The sequence below is a fragment of the Bos taurus genome, chromosome 28, assembly GCF_002263795.3.
Source record: "Bos taurus isolate L1 Dominette 01449 registration number 42190680 breed Hereford chromosome 28, ARS-UCD2.0, whole genome shotgun sequence".
NCBI lineage: Eukaryota > Metazoa > Chordata > Mammalia > Artiodactyla > Bovidae > Bos > Bos taurus.
Window position 1 is genome coordinate 25,189,700 of NC_037355.1, and position 24,201 is coordinate 25,213,900.

A 24,201-nucleotide genomic window follows, 5' to 3' on the forward strand; every position below is an offset into this window, starting at 1 on the left:
TCCTTTTTTTGGTAAGTAGTATGTTTGAATATGGATTCACATAAGATCTTTATATTGCTACTGGTTTATATGTGTTTTAATTTTTTTTTAAATTCTTGTATTGAATGTTTTTTATTCCCTGTATCTTTTTCTTTTTAAAAACTGAAATATAGTTGATATGCAATATTATGTTAGTTTCAGGTGTACTGAATAGTGATCTGATATTTGCATATGTTATGAAATGATCACCACAATAAATCTGATAACCATCTGTTCCCATACTAAGTTGTTGCAATATTTTTGACCATATTCCTTATGCTGTATATTGCATCCCTGTGATGTATTTATTTTATAACCAGAAGTTTTTACCTGTCAATCCCTGTCACAAGTCCCACCCCCACCTCACTTTGCACTTCAAAACAGTACCACTGTTTTGTATTTTGTATCTGTGTTTCTGTTTTCATTTTTTTGTTTTGTTTTGTTTTTTAGGATTCCACATATAAATGAGATTATACAGTATTTGTCTTTCTCTGACATTGTCTAGATTCATCCATGTAGTTGAAAATGGCAAGGTTTCGTTTTCTTATTTGTCACTGAGTAATATTCCATCGTATATATCTTCTTTATTCATTCATCTATTAAATCTTTTAAATATAGTTTCCTCTGTCCCTTCTTTGCAGTTTTTAATTGAATAAAAGATTGTCTTTCAAGTTTCCCATAGTTTCAGTTTTGTTGATTTGCAACTCTGGTGTTAGTTAACACGTTCCTCTGCTTTAATTTTCCTGTGAGTTGATGGTTAGATTGTCAGTCTTGATCAGATTCAGGATCTTTTTATTTTTATTTATTTGTTAGGTTAGTGTAGACGTAATTATGGTTTGGGACTGTGAATTTTAAATCAATACAACTAGGTTCAAACATATCTTTATTAATTAAAATAAGAACTGTTACAATCAGCACATTTTTGCCAACAAGAAATAAGTTTGCTTATTCTTGTAGCATAAAAATCCATGCTTTGGGATTCAACGAAATCTTGGAAAGCATTTTCTTCTTCCTGCTGATTGTGGAAGCGTTTTCCCTACAAAAAAGTTGTCAAGATGCTTGAAGAAGTGGTATTTGGTGGCAAGAGGTCAGGCGAATGTGGCAGATGAAGCAAAACTTCATAGTTCAACTTTTGAAGTGTTGGTCGTGCAGTGTGCAGTCGGGTGTTGTCATGGAGAAGAATTGGACCCCTTCTTTTGACCAATGCTGGTGGCAGGGGTTGCAGTTTTCAGTGCTTCTCATCAATTTGTTGAGCAGACTTCTCAGATGTAATGATTTTGCCAGGATTCAGAAAGCTATAGTGGATAAGATGGGCAGCAGACCACCAAGCAATGACCGTGATCTTTCGGTGCAAGTTTGGCTTTGGGAAGTGCCTTGGAGCTTCTTAGTCCAGCTACCAAGCTGATCATCACTGGTTGTCATATAAAATCCACTTTTCATTGCATGTCATAATCCAGTCGAGGAGAAGGCAGTGGCACCCCACTCCAGTACTCTTGCCTGGAAAATCCCATGGACAGAGGACCCTGGTGGGCCGCAGTCCATGGGTCTCTAAGAGTTGGACACGACTGAGTGACTTCACTTTCTTTCACTTTCCTGCATTGGGGAAGGAAATGGCAACCCACTCCAGTGTTCTTGCCTGGAGAATCCCAGGGACGGGGGAGCCTGGTGGGCTGCCATCTATGGGGTTGCACAGAGTCGGACACGACTGAAGCGACTTAGCAGCAGCAGCAGCATAATCCAATCAAGAAATGGTTCGTTGTTTGTTCCATAGAATAAGGGAAGACAACGCTTCAAAATGATGATTTTAAAGAAATTTTTGGTCAGCTCATGAGGCATCCACTTATCAGGCTTTTTCACCTTTCCAGTTTGTTTCAAATGCCAAACAACCGTAGAATGGTCAACTTTTGAGTTCTTCTGCAACCTGTTGTGCAGTTGTAAGAGGATCAGGTTTGATAATCCTCTCAATTGGTTGTTGTCAACATGGCCAGCCACTGTGCTCCTCATCTTCAGGACTCTTGTCTCCCTTTCAAAACTACTTGAACCACTACTACACTGTATGTTCATTAGCAGTTCCTGGGCCAAATGTGTTGCTGATGTTGTGAGTTGTCTCTGCTGTTTTATGACCCATTTTGAACTCAAATAAGAAAATTACTCGAATTTGCTTTTTTGTGTAACATCATTTCCATAGTCTAAAATAAGTATAAAATAAGTAATAAGTTATTAGCAAAAAAAAAACCCATAAAGCGAGAAATGCACAGTAAAATGATGTATAAGATAACCTCATTTAGAATGTAGTCCAATATCAAATGGCAAATTTCAACAGTGCAAAAACCATTATTACTTTGCACCAACCTGATATTTAAAAAATTTATTTATATCTGTGCTGGGTCATCATTGCTGCATGGGTTTTTCTCGTTGCAGCAAGTAGGGGCTTCTCTCTAGTTGTGGTATACGGCTTCTCATTGTGATGGCTTCTTGTTGCAGAACTCTGGCTCTAGGGCACGCAAGGTTCCATAGTCATGGCATGTGAGCTCTGTAGTTAATGGCTCTCGGGCTCTAGAGCACAAGCCCAGTAGTTGTGGTACACTCGATGTGGGATCTTCCTGGATCAGGGATTGAACCCTGGTGTCCTGCATTGGCAGGAATATTTTTTTACTGCTGAGCCACCAGGGAAGCCCTGCTTTTTTATTTTTATTTTTGAGAGGTGGAGAGGAAGAAGCAAGACTTTGATTTACCTGGTACAGATGATTCTTAATTTTCTTCTTTGTGCTTGTCTGTGTTTTCCATGTGTTCAATAATTAATTGTTTTAAACAATTTTATTGAGATATAGTATGTTAAAATGTATGGATTTAAAATGTTACAGTAGATTTTTCCTCAACATTTTATCATGAAGATTTTCAAACACTGAAAGCTGAGAGAATTTTATAGTGAACACCCATGTACCCATCAGCTAGATTCTGCCAATAATATTTTGCTGTATTTGCTTATTGCTTGTCTACTCATCCCTTATATCTATCTGATTTTTAAATTTACTTCAAATTACAGAAATCGTATACTTCCTGTAAGTTGTTTCTGTCTTTTGGCTGTACTGAGCCACTGGCAGGACCTTAGTTGAGGGACTGAACCCTTGCCCTCAGCAGTGAAAGCTTGGAGCTCTAACCACTGGACTGACATTGAATTCCCTCCCCATAAGTATTTTAGTGTGCATATCTTTAGCTAGATTTCAATATTTACATGTAATTTTTTAAATTGAGGTAAAGTTTGCATAGCTAAAATTAAACACTTTGAAGTGTGCAGTTCAGAGTCATTTAGTACATTCATGGTATTATACAACCATTGCTTCTATTTACTTCCAAAACACTTCATTACCTGAAAAGGAAATCCTGTAGCTGTTAAGCAGTCACTGTCCATTCCCACCTTATCCTAGCCCCAGGCAGCCACCAATCTTCTTTCTGTCTCTGTGGATTTACTTCTTCTGGATATTTCATATAAATGTAATCATTACAACATGTGGCTTTTTTGTGTTGGACTTCTTTGACTTAGCATGTTTTTGAGGTTCATCCACCTAATATTTACAGTTTTTAAGATAAGATTTACATACAACAAAATGCAAGATTTTAAGTGTACATTTGCTTCATTTTGGTAGAGTCATGCATGTGTGCAACCCAAACCCCTATCAAAATAAAGAATATTATACCATCATCACAGAAAGTTCCCTCTGCCTCTCCCCATTCCCCTTTCAGAGGCAAACCATTGTTGTGTTTTTTCCATCATAGATTAGTTTTGCCTGTTCTAAAACTTCATATAAATGGAATCGTATTGTGTGTACTCTTTCTGTAAGGCTTCATTCACCTAGGATATGTTTGAGACTCATCTATATTGTTGTATAGATGAGTAGCTGATTTCCTTTTACCTGCTGAATAGGATTCCCCTGTATAAGTGTACTACAATTTGCCTGTCGTTTCACTTGTTGATGGCTGTTTTAAAGTGGCATCGGGGAGTATCATTGTCTTATTGTGTTCCAGGAAGACCAATTCTTGAACAAATAGAAATAAATGTAGATAAGAAATCTTTTCAATAATTTGAATGAAGCAGATATTTGATATTTTCTTTCCTCAAAGCATTTGGCCATCCAGTGCCACTGGTCTCAGAGGCCAGCAGTTATTGGAGATGTCCTTCAAGTCTACAGTGGGTCTGAAGGGAGGGCTATTATCTTCTGTGAGACCAAAAAGAATGTAACTGAAATGGCCATGAATCCACACATAAAACAGGTAAGTCTTTTTTCATGCTTTCTTTAACTGAGATTGTAGATTATGAATCACTGAGTGAAAAAGTCATGTCCTTTGCAATCTAGGTTTGATTGTCATTCTTAGAGTTGAGTCTAATTCAGAAAGATGTTAGAGCCAGCCTGTCATGATCTGTTAAGTCAGGATAGAATTCTCTCCATTTTTTTTTTTAATATAAGATTTCTAAATCCTCTTGCAACTGTTTATTTATTTGGCTATGCTGGATCTTAGTTGCAGCATGTGAGATCTTTAGTTGCAGCTTATGGGATCTAGTTCTCTGCCCAGAGATCGGCATGTGGAGTCTTAGCTGCTTGACCACCAGGAAAATCCTGAATTCTATCCATTTTCGTCAGAAGTTTTCTTCAGTTCAGTTCAGTGGCTCAGTCGTGTCTGACTCTTTGCCATCCCATGAATCACAGCACGCCAGGCCTCCCTGTCCATTCTCATCCATCGGAGTTCACTCAAACTCCCATCCATCAAGTCGGTGATGCCATCTCATCCTCTGTCATCCCCTTTTCCTCCTGCCCCCAATCCCTCCCAGCATCAGAGTCTTTTCCAATGAGTCAACTCTTCGTATGAGGTGGCCAAAGTACTGGAGTTTCAGCTTTAGCATCATTCCTTCCAAAGAACACCCAAGACTGATCTCCTTTAGAATGGACTGGTTGGATCTCCTTGCAGTCCAAGGGACTCTCAAGAGTCTCCTCCAACACCACAGTTCAAAAGCATCAATTCTTCGGCACCCAGCTTTCTTCACAGTCCAACTCTCACCTCCATACATGACCACTGGAAAAACCATAGCCTTGACTAGATGGACCTTTGTTGGCAAAGTAACGTCTCTGCTTTTCAATATGCTATCTAGGTTGGTCATAACTTTTCTTCCAAGGAATGAGCGTCTTTTAATTTCATGGCTGCAATCACCATCCGCAGTGATTTTGGAGCCCCCAAAAATAAAGTCTGACACTGTTTCCCCATCTGTTTCCCATGAAGTGATGGGACCGGATGCCATGATCTTCGTTTTCTGAATGTTGAGCTTTAAGCCAACTTTTTCACTCTCCTCTTTCACTTTCATCAAGAGGCTTTTGAGTTCCTCTTCACTCTCTGCCATAAGGGTGGTGTCATCTGCATATTTGAGGTTATTGATATTTCTCCTGGCAATCTTGATTCCAGCTTGTGCTTCTTCCAGCCCAGCGTTTCTCATGATGTACTCTGCATAGTAGTTAAATAAGCAGGGTGACAATATACAACCTTGACGTACTCCTTTTCCTATTTGGAAGTTTTCTTAAGACTTTGCAAATGTGATCTTGAAAACACAAGAGTGAAACAAGATGAGTTTCTATGGATAAGAGTGGGTAATGTTGTAGAGTTGTGTATAAGTTGAAATGCAAATATTTACTGAGTGAATGGGTCAGAACGCTAGATCCTTATGTCTTTTTTAAGTTTTTATAACAGAAAATTTCAAACTTATCTAAGACATATACAGAAGTTGACAGTGTAATGAACCCCTGTGTATTCGTTTTTCAGCTGCAACAATTATTTTATCCAAATGCCCCCTCACTTGTTGTGCTTGAATTATTCTGATGCAAATGCTAGATAACATGTTATTATACCCAGAAATATTTGGGTATGTATTTCTAAAACAAAAGGGTTATTTTTTTCAAAACTCACAATACTGTTAATGACATCTAAAAAATTAATAGTAATTAATATCTTCAAATAACAGTCTTCAAATTCTCAGTGGCCTCATGCATACATGCTTTGTTTTTCTTTTATGGCTTGTTTTTTTTTTTAATCTGAATCCAAATAAGTGATTTCATTAAATCTCTTCAATACATGGATTCCTCTATTTCTTCTATAGCTTTTTAAATTATTTAAGAAACCAAGTTTTCATGAGTGATACCATTTAACAGAAAGCAGTATGCTGCTGTTTTCTGTATTTCCTGTAAATTGAGGTTGGTTTGTTTGTGCACATTTATTTCACAGATGATATACTTCCATCAGGAGGTATGTAACATCTAGTTCTTTTTCCTTTTTATGATTTTAACCTATATTGATAACAACACCATTGGCCTTTGTGTCAATGTCTCTTCAGTCATTTTTGCTGTCACTTAGTATCTAGAAGATTCCCAAGGAAGGGCTCATGATTCACTTTTCACTCTCATGCATTGGAGAAGGAAATGGCAACCCACTGCAGTGTTCTTGCCTGGAGAATCCCAGGGACAGAGGAGCCTGGTAGGCTGCCGTCTCGGGTCGCACAGAGTCGGACACGACTGAAGCGACTTAGTAGTGGTAGTATTGATGATAGCTTGTTTGTAACTTTAAAATCATTTTGAATGGATTTAAAATTCTTGGTTTACCTTTTCCTTCAATATCTTACATATGTTTTCCATTGGAATAAAGCATACTATAAAAAGTCTGATGCCAGTCTGATTTTTTTCCTGTTATAAGTGATTGATTTAGTTTTTTTGCCTGAATACAAGTGTTTTTTCCTTTTCCTTAAAAAATCAGTAGTTACACTAGAATATATTTCGGTGTTGTTCACTTTTTATGAATGCACAGTGCACATAATTTGTAGTTTCAAATGTATGTATTTTTAAATGTCAACAAAATTTCTTGAATTCTAATTTTTCTGGTATTTGGTTTGTCTGATTGCTTTGGTTTTTTTCTTCAAGGACTCCTGTTATACATATGTTGGCTCTTTTTTCCTCTCTCCTTTATCACTTGATAACAAATTTTTTAATCTTTATTTAAATTTTCAAACTTTTCAAAATTAAGGCATCATTTGTTGTGTTCAATCAGTCTTGTATTCCTTCCAGTGTAGTCTTCATTTGTGAAAAGTCTTTGCCTTTTATTTCTACTTCTTTGAGTCATTTCATCCCATTATTTTACTTTTTCTCATTCTGATTTTTCTTGTTCTCTCATGTATCAATATTTAAAAATTTTCTTTTAGGTCATTCAGAAATACAATATGTACTCTTTATCTGTTTTGCAGGCATTCCTTTCTAGAGCTCTTTCATTGTTTTGGTGAATATTTTTATTTGTCCCATTATAATTACTTTCTATAGTTGGTCATTTTTAGATGGGATTAATCTTTTCAAACTTTTGATGGGGAGCTATGGGTCAGAATAGTTTTCTCGCTTCACAGGTCTAGAGCTGCTGTTTTTATTTTTGATAGTATTTAAGAATACAGTCTACAAAGTATATCTCAATAAAGCTGTTTAAAAAAAGTCTCCCACTTTTTGAGCTCTGATTGATTTTCCCTTCACTTTCATCTGAGTCATCTCTTTCCTTTGCTTCTGGGATCCCTGTCATCCTCAGTTTGAATTTTAGGTCCAGTAATTTCTTAGTGCAGGGCTTTGTCCCTGCAAAGAAGCATTGGTTTGTTAGTTTGAGAGTTCATTTGGGCCCAGACTGTTTCAGGCTTTTTCAGCAAAATTTCTTGAATTCTAATTTTTTTGGTATTTGGTTTCACACTTTACCTCTGGCTCCTCATGATCACCCTTAAATGTGTAAGAATTCTACCAGTTTCAACTGACTTTCTCAAATTATGCTTTCCCCATTATGCTTTCTGGGGAATATCTTTGTGTTCTTAGGGCTAGCAAACCCCTCCCCCACCCCAGTAGGTTTTTGTCTCTACCTGCTTATGTTTGGAAACCATGAAAGTACCTTGTCGCTAAATTTTGTCATAGATGTTTGTGGAAAAGTATATTTGCTTTTGACTTTAAAAAAAAGTATCTTTTCTTGAAACAGTTCTCCTAACTTGGGTTCCATGATATCACACAGGTTTTCTTCCTTCTTCCCTGGCTAATCTTTCCCAACTTTGTTGAAGTCTTTTTATATTTTTACTTGCACTTTAAATACTGGCATTCCTCACAGTTCTACTTCTGTAATTGTTCTCGCTTATTAACATGTTCTTTCTGTGTATAGTGATTAGTTGCACTTTGGAGTCAGAACACAATATAAATTCCAATTGTGTTATTTCCTGGCTCTGTAACCTGGGGCAAATCACTTCATATTTCACTGCCCATGTTCCCATTTTAAAAATTGGTATTAATTTTTTAATATACTTTTAAGACGAAATAAGGTGTTTATTCAGTGCTTTTCTTATAACAAGCAGTCAATAAGTACAGAAATATAGACGTATAGGTGTGGAATTCCCTGGTGGTCTAGTGGTTAGGACTAAGTATTGTTAAATAGATAAATAGATAAATGTAACTTAATCACTCCTATTGTGAAGTAGTGAAAGTCACTCAGTCGTGTCTGACTCTTGGGACCCCATGGACTGTAGCCACAAGGTTCCTCTGTCCATGGGATTCTCCAGGCAAGAATACTGGAGTGGGTTGCCATTTCCTTCTCCAAAGGTGATCAGCTTAAGTCAGGTTTAAATCCCTTATGTGTTTACCGATGGCATTTTGTTGATGCTGATCACTACAGTTCTTTCTCTGAACTACCATACTACAATGCCCTGTAATTTTTTTTTTAAAGGAGGCGGGTGTTTAAAAATGGACTCATTTGTTGGTTTTTTAAGACATTTCCACATAATGTTACTAGTGAGCTAATGATGGAATTCAGCTTGCCCAGGCCATTCTTCAAAGCAAGCTGCTTTATAGAACTTTCCCAATTGTGCTAGAATTTTGGAGTTAACTAGCAACAAGCCTGAAAATTTGGTTATGTATATAAGTACAAAGCTGGGTCATCAAATCCCTGTTCTGGCCCTCAACCCAGTGCATTTCAACTAAGGCGTCATCTACCTCCTTCTTAACGTTTATCAGACACTTGAATAAGTAACGTCCAGCCACTCCTTGGAGATGGTTCCCTTTTTCAGACACTGGGCTGCTGAAGGGCTCAGGAGCCTCGTGGTCCTGGGCTCCATTACTAGAGCCTTTACAACCTTCCAGAACCTCCATGCCCCCCTTTTCCTCACTCCTTTCATCCTCTGGGGTTCTGGGTTTTCCTCCTGGGAAAGCGAGTCCTGGCTGGGGCCGTGGCCCCCCACAGTGGCAGACTCGCCTTCCGGTGGAGCAGGACCCCCCAGGGCACTCTCCTGGGGGGCCTGGGCAACATCCTGACTACTGCCAGACTCTTTGGGGGCAGACTTTTTCTCTTCCAAGGCTTCGATCACGTTCTTGGGAGCTAGGGGCACTTCTCTCAGTTGTCTCACTCGGTCTCTTTTCTTCCTCCTTAAGTGAATCCAGGAGTTTTCTAGGGCTGTTAGGAAAAGGCTGATTTCCTCCTTTCCACAGGGAACTCATTTATGCTGGACCTTTAGATGAGTGAGGATTTTTTCAACCCATGTTGTCACAACCACGATGCCTTCCACTGTCTCAGGGCCCAGAGATGGCGCTTTGAGGGCTAGTTCTTTCATCACAGGCCCGAGGACTACAAACGTAATGGGCTTCCTTGGCTTCTCTAGTTTTCTTTGCTTACTGGGTGGTAATGGTACTGTTAGTCATCATAAAAACTCCAAGCCAAAGCCCATCTCATTGTCTGACCCTGGCAGAATTCAGTATAGGTGACTTTAGGAACCCCTTGTATGCGAAGTTCTTCCTTCAGAGGAGCCAGGCTGCATTTTTTTCCCTAGCATACGGCTATACCATCTTAATCTTTTTTTAAGCTGTAAACTGTCGTGGATGATCCTTTTAACAAACTCTAATTTACCTCCTTCTGCCATGATCTTTGTGCTTCCTCCTGTATTTACAGAACTGGGTAGGGGTCTTCAAGGATTTCGAGAATTCACTCAGAATTCACTCCCTTGGCTTCCAACTGATTGGCAAAAAAGGCAGGGTTGCACATGCAAAAGTCATAAGTATCTCAGATTCTTCTTTAAGAGCATCCATCAGGAGTGTCTTCTGTAGTACTTTAACTACTTTTATAAGATGAGATAAGTGGCTCCAGTCATATGTGTATATGCTATTTGTTTATAAACTTCTTTTTATAATACAATTTTACAATAGCTATTAAAATGTTAAATGTTTGTAATTTTTGACCTAGGAATTCAACTTCTAGACATGTAATCTACTGAAATTATACATATACTGAGGGATCTGGAGATACAGTACAAGGTTATTCACTATAGCCTTGTTTCTAAAGGTGAAAGTTTGGATCCTACCCAAATGTTCATTAGTAGGGTATTGCTAAAATAAATGATACTGGGAATTTCCTGGCAATCCAGTGGTTAGCACTCAAGAGCTTTCACTGCTGAGGCTGGGCTGAGTCCCTGGGGGGGAAACTAAGATTGCATGTGTCGCAGCCAGAAAGAAAAGAAGATACTGTAGCCATATGAAGAAATCATATGTAGTTTTAAAAAATTAAGTAGATGTGTGTCTATGGCTAAGATACAACAAATTTAGAAGGTAGGTTGTAAAACCATGCATATATAGTATAATCTCTTTTTTTTTTTTTTAAGTTATTTATTTGGCTGCACTAGGCCTTTGTTGCAGCATGTGGGATCTTTAGTGTGGCTTGTGAACTCTTCATTGTAGCATGTGGGATCTAGTTCCCTGAGGAATCAAACCTAGGCTGCATACATTGAGAGTGCAGAGTCTTAGCCACTGGATCAGCAGGGAAGTCCCAGTATAATCCCATCTTTATAAATTCATAAAATTATATGCTAGGATTTGTGAGGTGTGTGTATTTCAAAAATAGTGTGTGGAGGAATATTTAGTGAACTGTTAGCAGTTACTTATTAGGAGACTGATATTAAGGAAAGCTTTTGCATTTTATGCTAAACGTTTTTCTGCATTGTTTGATTTTTAAAAGCAATAAGCATGTATTTTTATAATTACCAGATTTAGAAACAACAACAGAAAGAGGAAGGACTTCCCTTTTTGTTGGTCCAGTGGTTAAGACTCCACACTTGCACTCCAGGGGTGCAGGTTCAGTCCCTGGTGGAGAACTACGATCCCACATGCTGCACGGTGCGGCCAAAGAAAAACAGTAACAAAAAGAACACAGACTTCCTAGTATCTGGATGCTGTCACTGCTAACTATGTGCTATACACTTACTTTTCCTTTTTTTTCCAATAGAATGCCCAGTGTTTACATGGGGACATCGCTCAGTCACAAAGAGAAATTACACTGAAAGGCTTCAGAGAGGGTAGTTTTAAAGTTTTGGTGGCAACCAATGTGGCTGCCCGTGGTTTGGACATTCCTGAGGTTGACCTGGTGATTCAGAGTTCACCTCCGCAGGTAGGAAAGGAGTTTTTTTTCCCCCCAATTTTATTGAAAAATAATTCACATACATCACTGTGTAAGTTTAAGCCATAGTAGCACTATGCTTTGCTTTATATATGTTGTGAATTGATGCCCACAATAGGTTCAACTACCACCCACCTTCTCATATAGGTATAAAAGAAGAAAGTAATGATCTTTTAATTGAAAGTTTGTATCTTTTGACCACCTCCCTTCATTTCTCCTCCCCACCACCCTCTGTTTCTATGAGTTTAGTTTTTTTATTTGTTGTTGTTGTTTTTTAGATTCCATATGTAGGTGAGATCATACAGTATTTGTCTTTCTCTGACTTATTTCACTTAGCATATTGCCTTTAAGGTTCATCCATGTTGTCACAAATGGTAGGATTTCCTCTTTTTATGGCTGAGTAATATTCCATGTAAACCTTTTTATTTGTTTGTCTCTTGATGGACACAGGTTGGTTCTGTGTCTTGACTATTGTAAATAATGCTGCCGTGAACATAGGGGTGTGGATATCTTTTTGAATTAGTGTTTTCATATCCTTTGGATATACTCCTGGAAATGTAATACTGGATCATGTGGTCATTCTGTTTTTAACTTTTGAGGATCCTCCATATTGTTTTCCAACAGTGCATAAAGTTATCTTTTCTCCACTTCCACACCTGAATTAACAAATGTTAATCTGTTCTCTTTTGTCTTTTTGGTGATGGCCATTCTAATAGGTGTAAAGTTGATATTTCGTTGCGTTTTTACTTTGCAAGGAAATGAAATTTGATTTGGAGAAAATAAGAGTAGCTATATAAATTGCCTTTTATTTACAAGACTTTGCTTAGATTAAAAAATACATATGTTATCTATTCTTGCTCTTAGCCAGTTTTTGTTAGTGTAATGTTAAATCGATCAGAATCTGGTACCTTTGCAAATGATTAAGTTCTTTATTTACATTTGAAGTATGTAATCATGCAAGACAAGTATAAAAAGTTGCCATATAAAGAACCTTGGGATAGGCTGGATAAAAAGGTTTTAAATCTCATCCCTTTTACTGCAGAATTCAAGCATAAACATTCTCTGGAATATTGAAAAGAGCAACAGGATTGAAATAAAAATGTTATTATCCATAGTAGTAGTTGTTTCTAGTATTACTATTTGGTTGCTGGAATGACTGTTTAATTTGCCACATTTTTTAAGAAGAGTTACCTCTTTTATTTTTAGGATGTTGAGTCCTACATTCATCGCTCTGGACGCACAGGTCGAGCTGGCCGGACAGGGATCTGCATATGTTTTTATCAACCAAGAGAAAGAGGTCAATTACGATATGTGGAACAAAAAGCAGTAAGTAGAGTTAAATTATTTCAGGCTTATTATCTAAATGGTGCCTTAGAAAAGAGATCAGAGATCTTTTTATATTTGTTCTCACAAATAGATTTTATGACTTCTCCTTTAAGCTGCATTTGGATGTGAAGCATGTGAAAAGCTAAATTTATATTAGCTGCAAGACTTTGTTTTAATACAGCTTTTATTATGAAGACAGAAGAGCTGACTTTCTCCCTTTTCCCTTGAATTTCTCCCTTGACTAAAATCAGTGCATTGTGATTTCAGTAACTCTTAGTCTGATATTGTAAATGGATGATTATGACATTATCTTGGTGTAATAGTCAAGATTATACTGAGAAATGTTACAACAGCCAGTTTCTACAAGAAATTACACATTTTTTGTGGTCTCGAGTTTTTGTAGTATTTTTCCTGTTTTTATGATGTATATTTTCATACATTATTTCACATACTTTGTACGATGAAGATAATAAGAAAAAATTTATTGTGAACAGCATCTTTTTTTAAAAATCAGCTGTTTTGTAACTGTAATTCCATGATTTGTAACTACAAGACAATTGAAAGAAAAATTTTTTTTCCATTTTTCTAGAATTTGTTATTGATGATTTATTAGGAAATCTTGTTCTGCTAGGGCTTGGAAATCTTTAAGTCCAAAAATGGAAATTCAACAATCTAGATTAATTTAGGAATTAATTGTAAAGACTTCCATTTTTCTTTAATGTAATTCTTTCATTTTCAGGGAATTACTTTTAAACGTGTAGGTGTTCCTTCTACAATGGATTTAGTTAAATCTAAAAGCATGGATGCCATCAGGTATGCTTTCTGACCTTGCTGAATGGTTTTTTCTTTTGTATTAGGCTATACATTTTTAAGCTCTCCTAGTTGACATATCAGAAAACTTAATCACCAGTTTTACCAACAGACATTTAATTATATTAAAATATGAAAACATTGCTCTCTTTTCCCATTACTTCTTTTATCTTTAATCTTTCCCATTTGTCTTGACCAAGAAAATTTGCTGTTTTTGAACCGTAGGTCTTTGGCTTCTGTTTCTTATGCTGCTGTCGATTTTTTCCGACCATCAGCTCAGAGACTGATAGAAGAGAAGGGGGCAGTGGATGCGCTGGCTGCAGCGTTAGCCCACATCTCTGGCGCGTCAAGTTTTGAACCACGATCTTTGATCACCTCCGATAAGGTAGAAATCTGTGAGAAAATTGTATGTGGTTGAGAAAGATTAAAACTGAACCATAGATATTTATCTGGAGAGAAATATAGGACATCTTTACTTTGCACAGTACTGTGTTAACTGAAACTTGTATACCAGAACCTGTTTTCTCATGGAGCCATGCAAATCGAGAAATAGACTCCAGCTAACATCAGTTCAGTTCAGTCGCTCAGTCGCTCAGTCGTGTCTGACTCTTTGCGACCCCATGAATCGCAGCACGCCAGGCCTCCCTGTCCATCACCAACTCCCAGAATTTACTCAAACTCACATCCATCGAGTCGGTGATGCAATCCAGCCATCTCATCCTCTGTCATCCCCTTCTCCTCCTGCCCCCAATCCCTCCCAGCATCAGAGTCTTTTCCAATGAGTCAACTCTTCGCATGAGGTGGCCACAGTATTGGAGTTTCAGCTTCAGCATCAGTCCTTCCAATGAACACCCAGAACTGATCTCCTTTAGGATGGACTGTTTGGATCTCCCTGCAGTCCAAGGGAATCTCAAGAGTCTTCTCCAACACAGCAGTTCAAAAGCACCAATTCTTCGGCGCTCAGCTTTCTTCACCGTCCAACTCATCTCCATACATGACCACAGGAAAAACCATAGCCTTGACTAGACAGACCTTTGTTGGCAAAGTAACATCTCTGCTTTTCAATATGCTATCTAGGTTGGTCATAACTTTCCTTTCAAGGAGTAAGCGTCTTTTAATTTCATGGCTGCAGTCACCATCTGCAGTGATTTTGGAGCCCCCCAAAATAAAGTCTGACACTGTTTCCACTGTTTCCCCATCTATTTCCCATGAAGTGATGGGACCAGATGCCATGATCTTTGTTTTCTGAATGTTGAGCTTTAAGCCAACTTTTTCACTCTCTTCTTTCACTTTCATCAAAAGGCTTTTTAGTTCTTCTTCACTTTCTGCCATAAGGGTGGTGTCATCTGCATATCTGAGGTTATTGATATTTCTCCTGGTAGTCTTGATCCCAGCTTGTGCTTCTTCCAGCCCAGCGTTTCTCCCATGCAAAGTAAGGATTGCCTGTATATGTGGAGAGTATGTGTATGTGTATAAAACACCATCTGACCTGTCCCCCTGCCAGGTCAGTATCAGATATCAAACCATACCAGAGCCATGTATTCCCATTATAAAAAGTATATTTTACTCTGTAATTAGTAAGAAATCCATGGGGTGTTATTTTAGCACTGAGCAAATACTTTATCCCTAATAACCCACCAGATACTTCTCAAGAAAACTTAAACCACATTTCTTAAGGAAACATTAAGGTACACTTTTTAAGTCATCAAATTTGTTGGCATAAAACTATTCATAATATTTCATCATTACCATTGTAATATCTTTTTTTTTACTTAAATATTTTTAATTGAAGGATAATTGCTTTATAGTATTTGTTTCATATTTGCCATACATCAACATAAGGTAGACTTTTAAACCTAAGAAGTATTTAAGAGGTCATCTAATCCCAACCTTTATCTAATAAAAAGAATCCTTCTTTGGCAGATGGGTCATCTAACCTCTGCTTAAATATCTTAGCAACAGGGTGTAGGTGGTTTTATATTTCTCTTATGGGTTAAAATCAAAATCCAAAGTCTTTACGAGGAATGTGCTGTAGGGTCTTCCCTTGCTACCTCTTTGGCCTCATCTCCTGTCACTCTCCCCTTGCTTGTTTCACCTATTGTAACCTACTTGCTGATACTCGAACATAAACTTAATCCTACACAAGGCCTTTGTGCTTGTTTGTATTATCCTGAATGTTCTTTTACTAATCTTGGCTCCCTGCTCCACTTCACTCGGCTTTCTATCAGATTATTCTGCATGTTCTTTTACTAATCTTGGCTCCCTCCTCCACTTCACTCGGCTTTCTATCAGGTATCGCTGTATCAGAGGTCTTTCCCCATCACCCTGTCTAAGGTAGCGTATTCCTGCCTTTACTCTCTATTTTCCTTTTCTTCCCCTGCTTTATTTTTTTCCCATGATTCTTATTACTATGACATTATGTGTATTTACTTCTTTGTTACCTGTCTCCTCTCCCACCATTGGACTTCACTGGTGGCTCAGTGGTGAAGAATCTGCCTGCCAAGCTGGAGACTTGGGTTTGATCCCCTTGGTCAGGAAGATTTCCTGGAAAAGGAAATGGCATGATGACTTCAGTGTTCTTGCCTGGGAAATCTCATGGACAGAGGAGCCTGGTGGGCTACAGAGTAGCAAAAGAGTTGGACACAAGTTAGCAACTAAACAGCAACAACTCCCATCATCATTCACTACCCCCACCCCAACCCCTTGCTACATGTACACTACAAGGTAACTCCCTGAGACAAAGGACTATTTACTGCTGAATCTCTAGCACCTAGGACAGTCTCTGGCACATATGTAGGGGGCACTTAACCATTTGTTACATCAATGCCTCCCTATATCTTCTTCATGTTGACTGTTTTGTTGTCCAGTGAACTTTTACAAAGCAAGTCATTTTTGCTCAAGTGTAGTCCTTCAAAAGTTTAAACACGTTTATGTCCTCTTGTTTTTCCACTCAAAGCTAACCTTGAGTCCTTCAGCATTTCCTTAATTCTTCACTACCTTATCTTATCCCTGATGCTGTAGTTTGTATAATTTCCTCTTGAAGCATTATGTTAAGAATTAAATGTAGTCTTACATCAATGTATAGAAGAATGGTACTTTCAATGATCTATAAGCATTAGTCTTATATTAGTATAGTTTATTTTTTTAGTGGTCATGTTATACTGGTCATGTTGGCTTATAAGAAGTGTACGCATGCACACTAAGTCGCTTCAATTGTGTCCAACTCTTTGCGACCCATTGGACTGTAGCCCTCCAGGCTCCTCTGTCCATGGGATTCTCCAAGCAAGAATATTGGAGTGGGTTGCCATTTCCTCCTCCAGAGGATCTTCCCTCCCCAGGGATTGAACCCTTGTCTTTTGCGTCTCCTGTGTTGGTAGGGGGGTTCTTTACCACTAGTGCCACCTGGGACGCCATAAATCAAAAAAGGCTGTTAAGTTAAAATGTTATTGTCCTATTGCTGCTGCTTTTCTCTCAAACACAGTGTGACTTTTATTCCTTAAGGGGTTTGTGACCATGACTCTGGAAAGCCCAGAAGAAATACAGGATGTCAGCTGTGCTTGGAAAGAACTTAACAGAAAGCTGAGTAGTAATGCTGTGTCCCAGATTACCAGAATGTGCCTCCTAAAAGGAAATATGGTAGGCTTTTCTAGACAACTGTTGTATATGTTTATAAAGACTAGTAGATTTTGTTCATTGTTTTTTTGAAGTCTAATGGGATGAATAATACTATTTTATCCATGTGTTAGTGTGTTTCCAGTTGGAAGTTTGGGGAGTTACGTAAGTAACCCATTCCTCTAGAAAGCTGTAAGTCATTCTCCTTAATTTGTAATTCAAGTTATCTAAGTTTCTGCCTTTGAAGGCATATGTGGTCGTGTGTGTTTATTTTTTACAATTGAGCAACATAATTGCAACAGCTAAATCTTTTTTTTTTTTAAGAGAATACACAATATTGGTTTCTAAGTGGCCTGCTATTGGTTGTTAATGAGGATAACTGAATTAGGTATTTTTGTACAGTTATGAAATAGCGAAGTTAAAGCCATCTGTAATCTTAGTGACTGATTTCTCCTAATGGTTTTGTGAAAAGACGTTATATTTATTCATCTCACCTGATTATATAAGTTCATGCTAATCTAGAATTTATTAACTTGCTTATTGGAAAGTTATCTTTCTCAAAGTTTAATATTACCTTCGAAAAAGATCGTAAGACAACTACGTACATTCAGAAAAAATGTGGAGGGGGAGGGAAAATATACTTACATCCTTAGGCCAAACCATTTGCTATATTTGGATATTAATTAACTTTCAGTGTACTGGCAGCCAAGATCAAAGAGGAAACATCTTCAGTTATTAAATTTTTAAAGGAATTTATTAGATGGGTCATTTTACACAGGACATGGAACATTATAGCGTCTACAAAAACTTTTCTAGGGAATTCTCTAGGTGCTCATTAGTAGTCAATTCTTATTAGATACTGGTTTACTTTTAAATTTAGGAAGTACAATTAACAGTCATTCTGTGTCATATATTATTATGTATTAGCTGGTTTAATTCTGTAAGCATGGGACCCACTTAATCTTTTATTTTTTTATTATTATGTATTAGCTGGTAAGCTGTAAGCATGGGACCCACTTAATCTTTTATTTTTTTATTATTATGTATTAGCTGGTAAGCTGTAATCATGGGACCCACTTAATCTTTTCTTTTTTTAGTTTATATAAAATTATAAGAAGGCATTTTAAAAAATCAACTTGTGTGCATCTAAATAAAAATATTTTCATTTTGCTTTTAGGGTGTTTGCTTTGATGTTCCCACAACTGAATCAGAAAGGTTACAGGTATATAAAAATTTTTATCCGTTAAATAGTTGAATATGTTTCTCTAAAAGACAGAGATTAAAAAGACGTATTTATAATATCTTTATAATGTGTAAATCAGTGAAAGAATCCTTAATAAACTAAAAAATTATAAATATCCAGTTTGTCAAATGTGAAAAAATAGAATTGCATACCAAATCCCCATGTCCTCATCACCCAGCTTCAGCAGTATCAGCTCACGGTCAGTTGTGTTTGATGTCTGCTTCCATCCACTTACGCTGTATTCCTTTTCTTTTTTTTTTTTTTTTAATTTTGTTTATGCCTGTGCTGGGTCTTCCTTGCTGTGTGGGCTTTTCTTTTCCTCAGTTGCAGAGAGTGGGGCTCTTCTCTAGTTGCAGTGGCTTCTCCTGTTGCAAAGCCTGGGCTATAGCGCTCACAGGCTTCCATAGTTGAGGCACATGGGCACTGTAGTTTTAGCTCCCAGGCTCTAGAGCACAGGCTTAATATTTGTAGTACCCAGGCTTAGTTGCTCCGTGGCATGTGGGATCTTCCTGGATCAGGGATCGAACTGCCATGTTTCCTGCATTGGCAGGTGGATTCTTACCACTGAGCCACCAAGGAAGCTCTCTCCTGTATTCTTTTGAAACAAATTCTAGGAAGTCTTATCATTTCAACCATAAATACTTTTATATAGCTAAAATATTAAAAACACTTTCAAAAAACATAATACCATTATTAAACCCCCAAAATAGTAATTCATCAGTATTATCCAACTTTGTGTTTACATTTTCCCCTGTCTCCTGAATATTTTTAAATATAAGAAGGTCTGCAAAGTTCATTCTGTATAATTTGATTTTTGTCTCTTTTACTCTGTAGGTTCTCCAATTCCTTTATCTCTTTAAAAAAATTTTCCTTGTGTTTTATCTGAAGAAGAAAGAGATTGTCCACTAAATTCCTACACTGTGAAATTTGTCTATCTGTGTCCCTGATACATACATATTTGACACAAGAACGGGATTATTTGGTTTTCAAAGTCCTTTTTAAAATTCAGAATATGTTGTAAACACATTTCTTTATCAACTATACAGTTACTTACTTTTATTGGCTCCCTAGCATTTGGCCATATGGGTGACCAGCTTAACCAATGTCCTATTTTTCTGACATTTAGATTATTTCCAATACTAGTACTCTATTATAAACAGATTTGCACTGGTGGCTCAGATGGTAAAGAATCTGCCTACAATGTTTGATCCCTGGGTTGGAAAGATCCCCTGGAGAAGGAAATGGCAACCCACTCCAGTATTCTTGCTTGGAGAATTCCATGAACAGAGGAGCCTGGCAGGCTACAGTCCATGGGGTCACAAAGAGTCGGACATGACTGAGCAACTCACATGCATTATAAACAGGTCGGCCTTAAATGTTGGCATAGCTAAGTCTTTTTTTTTTTTCATAGCTAAGTCTTTATGCATTGCCAAGTTTATTTCTTTAAGATGAACTTTTTAAGATATCTGCTTGGCCAAAAACTGTGTGTATTTTTAAGGCTCTGGTCATATATTGCCACCAGTTGTGTGTGTGGCTATTTGCCTCTGCTCATTCTGACATGTAAGGTATTTTAATATTAACTTGCCTTGGCAACTCATGATCACAATGAAAGACAGTGTAGCAGGATATGACATATTGATGCTCTTAAGCGCTGCTGATCTTTATATTTTGTTTACCCCAATATGAAATTGTTTCCAATAGCGACATTTTTAGTCCCTGTTGACAGATTTTTAATCTGCATTATCAGCTCTCAGACCTTGTTTCTGTCAGTATACCTTCTGAAAGCAATGACCACTTATTAGTGGCCTGTTTGTTTTGTGCTGAGAAACCAGTGGGCTCTTTTAGAATGTATAAACCGAGTAGGAATTTAGAGTGCCAAAATTGGCCTGAAAATCTCTCTTCCAACTAATAGTTAGCTTTTAGAAACTTTTTTGGGGGTGAGGAGGATCCAAGCTTTGTACTGTTGCATTAAATTTGAGATTTAAGTTTTAACAGGATTTTTTTCATTTTTAATGACATTTATTGTTTTTTGTGTATGTGTAGTTTTACAAGGAGTAGATGTTCATTGCAGACAACTAGAAACACATAAAAGTATAACGTAATAATCACCGGGAGAAGGGAATGGCTGCCCACTCTAGTATTCTTGCCTGGAGAATCCCATGGACAGAGGAGCCTGGTGGGCTACACTCTATGGGGTCGCAAAGAGTCGGACACGACTGAACGATTAACAAAAAAAGAGTAACAATCATACATAAATTCCCATCCCCCAGAGATAACCACTATTAGCATTTTGAAGCATTTCCTCCCAGTGTCTACATTTAAAAAAAAATTTTTAAAGATATAATTGACCTGCAAAACTGTTAGTTTCAGGTATACAATATAGTGATTCTATATTTATATTACAAAATGATCGCTACAATAAGTCTTGCTACTTTGATCATTCAAAAATATTACAGTATAATTAACTATATTCCCCAAGCTGTACATTTCATCCTTGTGATTAATTTATTTTGTAACTGGAAGTTTCTGTCTCTTGATCTCCTTTACCTGTTTCACTCATCCCCCTCATCTCTCTCTTCTCTGGAAACCACCTGTTTGTTCTCTGTATCTGAGTCTGTTTCTGTTTTGTTTGTTCATGAAATTTAGGAAACTTAAGTTCCTATGTTTTAGCTTTGAATATTTTTTGCTTTCTGGTTTTTAGTTTTATTCCAGATACTCTGGACTTAATGGATTGATGACATTTAGCTAATAGATATTCAAAGAGTCTCCTGTACTCATGTGCTTGCTTATGGTTTCTATTTTGCATTTGTATAATCCTGTAAATTACCCCAACAGGCAGAGTGGCATGATTCAGACTGGATACTCTCAGTGCCAGCCAAGTTGCCTGAAATTGAAGAATATTATGATGGAAACACATCTTCTAATTCCAGACAGAGGAGTGGTTGGTCAAGTGGCCGGTTGGGCCGGTCAGGCCGGTCAGGTGGTCGATCCGGTGGCCGGTCAGGTAGACAGAGTCGGCAGGGGAGTCGGACAGGAAGTCGACAAGATGGTAGAAGACGAAGTGGGAATAGAAATCGATCAAGAAGTGGGGGCCACAAGCGGAATTTTGACTGAGATAGTTAATCTTCCAGTGTGAGCTTGCCTGTTTCTGCATAATCATGTACATTATCAACCAAAAATTAGGTCATCATAGCTGAGGTCTGTGTCTGCTATTTGGAAAGAAGTTGGTTGTATTTTTTTAAAAAGTATTTCACAAGAATGGTTGTAAACAAATCTACTTATCAAGTTATACCTTTGAATAAAAAACTTCCTTTTATTGTCTCTTTTCACTGTGTGTGAAGAATTTTCTCAATGTAATCTTTTAAAATTCTTCAAAAATGTGGCAGTTAAGTCAATCTTAACATTACTTGCATAATACAAAATATGGTGTGTCTGTATTCAGATCATTCCTTCTGTATAATAATAGGGTAGAAAATAAGAAATGCCTTTTGCATTAAAGGGCTGTAAAGACTGGTGACGTGATTGGTTAGATGTAACATTTTAAATTTTAGATAAAGTTAATCAAAAGGTGTGCAAGCAGTGCATCCTCAATAATTTATTCAACAGTTAAAGTTACTTGTTGAATGTCTACTGTGTGCCCATCACTATCCTAGCCCCCAGGGCTATAGTGGTGAATAAGGCATGGTCGCCATCTTCAAGGAACTTACAGTTTACAGCAGCAATTCTGGTTGAGATTAACACCTGATGTTTAGGATGAAAGTAGCTATGGAATGTGAAGGATCTAATTGGGGTGTGCCTAATCAGCCTTAGGAGTCAGGCTTTTTTAGATGGAGTGATAGGAGAAGTAAAGCAGAAGTACAAGTTGATCTAGCCAGTTTAGAAGGGAGAGGGTTTGTAGTCAGAACAGTACAGGCCTACCTCGTTTTGTTGCACTTCACAGATAACTGTATATTTTAGAAATGGAAGGTTTGCGGCAGTCCTGTGTTGAACAAGTCTGTTGGTCCTATTTTTTCTGTTACTATTTTTGAATTAAGGTATGTACCTTATTTTAGACATGAAGCTTTATACACTTTAGACTGTTGTATAGTGTAAACATAACTTTTATATGTACTGTGAAACCAAAAAATCTGTGTGACTCACTTTATTGGAGTATTTGCTTTATTGCGGTGGTCTGGAACTGAACCCGCAGTATTTCCTAGGGATGCTTGTATACGCGGCAACCCAGAGGTAGAGAATAGCACTGTAAATCTGAAGGCCTCCACATAGTTCAGTATGGCTTACATGTGATAGAGGACAGTAATAGATAAGGATTTAGAAACCAGATTTCAAAAGTCCTGTGTGCATTTTTAAGAAATTGAAATACTGTATCACAGAACTTTTTTCTTTTTCCTTTTTTGGCCACGTGGCATGCAGGATCTTAGTTTTCAGACCAGGGATTGAACCTGCAACCCCTGCAGTGGAAGCATGGAGTCTTAACCACTGGACCACCAGAGAGGCCCCAGGAGTTGAAATATTTTCTTGAAGACAAGGGAGAATCATTAAAGAGTTGACAGTAAGAAGTGACATGATGAGATTTGTGTTCAGAAAGATTACTGACTACGTTGAGGAGACTGAATTGCAGAAGGGCCAGACTAGGCACTGTGAGCCCTCTTAAGATGCTGTCAGAGTAATCCCAGGTAGAGGTGGTGGTGGTCTGCACTAACAAATGATAGGTAACATATTTTGAGTGATGAAAACTGAGGCACTTGAGAGGTTATTGCTTATTTAGAATCACTCAGCTGGATGATATATAGTGGAGTGATGATTTAAACCAAGTCTAGCTTCTGAACCAGCACTCTTAACTACTATGCTAAATAGTGGCAGTGGGCTTTGAGAAACATGGCTAGATTTCAGAGGTTTTAGGATATGGAATTGTTAGGACTTGGTGCTTTCAATTGGAAGATAAAAGAGGCAGAAGAATTAAACCTATGTTCGTCACTGAGATAATAGGTACTAGAACAAAGAGCAAGAAAAGTTATTTGGGGGAGAGAGGGAACATGACTAGTTCAGGATTAGATGTATTTTAATATTGAGTAGTCCATATGTGGAGATAAACAGTAGGCTGTTGGATTTATATGAAGGAGAGAGGCTGTTCGAAAGATTTGGCAATAATAAATAAAAAATGGTAATTGTAGTTAAGTTAGTAGATAAGATGATCCAGGGAAAGTACAGTAAGGAAAAAGGTCTGAAAACGTAACCCAACGGCACACCAGTGTACTTACTGCTTAGCAGAGGAAAGGGGATCCCACTGAGAAGGGGTGACAAGAAGAGGGCCCAAAGCCCAGAAATATGGGGCTTCCAGAGCCACCAGAAGAGAAAATTGAAATGGCCTTTGGATTTGGCAAGCAGACATTGATATGGGGAGCAGCCATATTAACACAGTATTGAGTAGAAGCTATTTAGCCATGGCTTCAGAAGGGAGGTGAAGTAGGGATAACAAACAATGAACACGTCTTCCAGAAACTTGGCTAGGAATAAGGAAGAACAAGCTAAAATGATGTAGAAGAAAGGACGAGATTGCAGTGAGAATTTTGTGTTGGCTGGGTGGGGAGATGAGGGCAATTTGAGCATGCTGAAATACTAATATGGAAGTGGGGAGGAGAAAGAATTAATGCATGATAGATCAAAATCTCTATGAAGATCCAAACAAATGAGCTCAAGCACATTCTGGA

General features: G+C 37.7%; 1 protein-coding gene and 1 pseudogene across 6 annotated transcripts in view; one reads left to right on the top strand and one right to left on the bottom strand.

Moving 5' to 3' along the window:
- DDX50 (DExD-box helicase 50) overlaps positions 1–21,819 on the top strand; it is a 33,222-nt gene extending 11,403 nt beyond the window's left edge. For all 6 annotated transcript variants that reach the window (NM_001206053.2, XM_005226430.5, XM_059882552.1 and 3 more), the window contains 8 exons: positions 4,141–4,290; positions 11,329–11,490; positions 12,706–12,825; positions 13,565–13,638; positions 13,861–14,020; positions 17,137–17,271; positions 18,425–18,469; positions 21,326–21,819. In NM_001206053.2, coding sequence (NP_001192982.1) covers positions 4,141–4,290; positions 11,329–11,490; positions 12,706–12,825; positions 13,565–13,638; positions 13,861–14,020; positions 17,137–17,271; positions 18,425–18,469; positions 21,326–21,604 — 1,125 coding nt within the window. In that variant the 3' untranslated portion in view covers positions 21,605–21,819. The remainder of the gene's footprint in view (positions 1–4,140; positions 4,291–11,328; positions 11,491–12,705; positions 12,826–13,564; positions 13,639–13,860; positions 14,021–17,136; positions 17,272–18,424; positions 18,470–21,325) is intronic.
- Positions 8,538–10,220, bottom strand: LOC107131932 (RNA N6-adenosine-methyltransferase METTL16-like; annotated as a pseudogene).
- Positions 21,820–24,201: the final 2,382 nt, after the last annotated feature.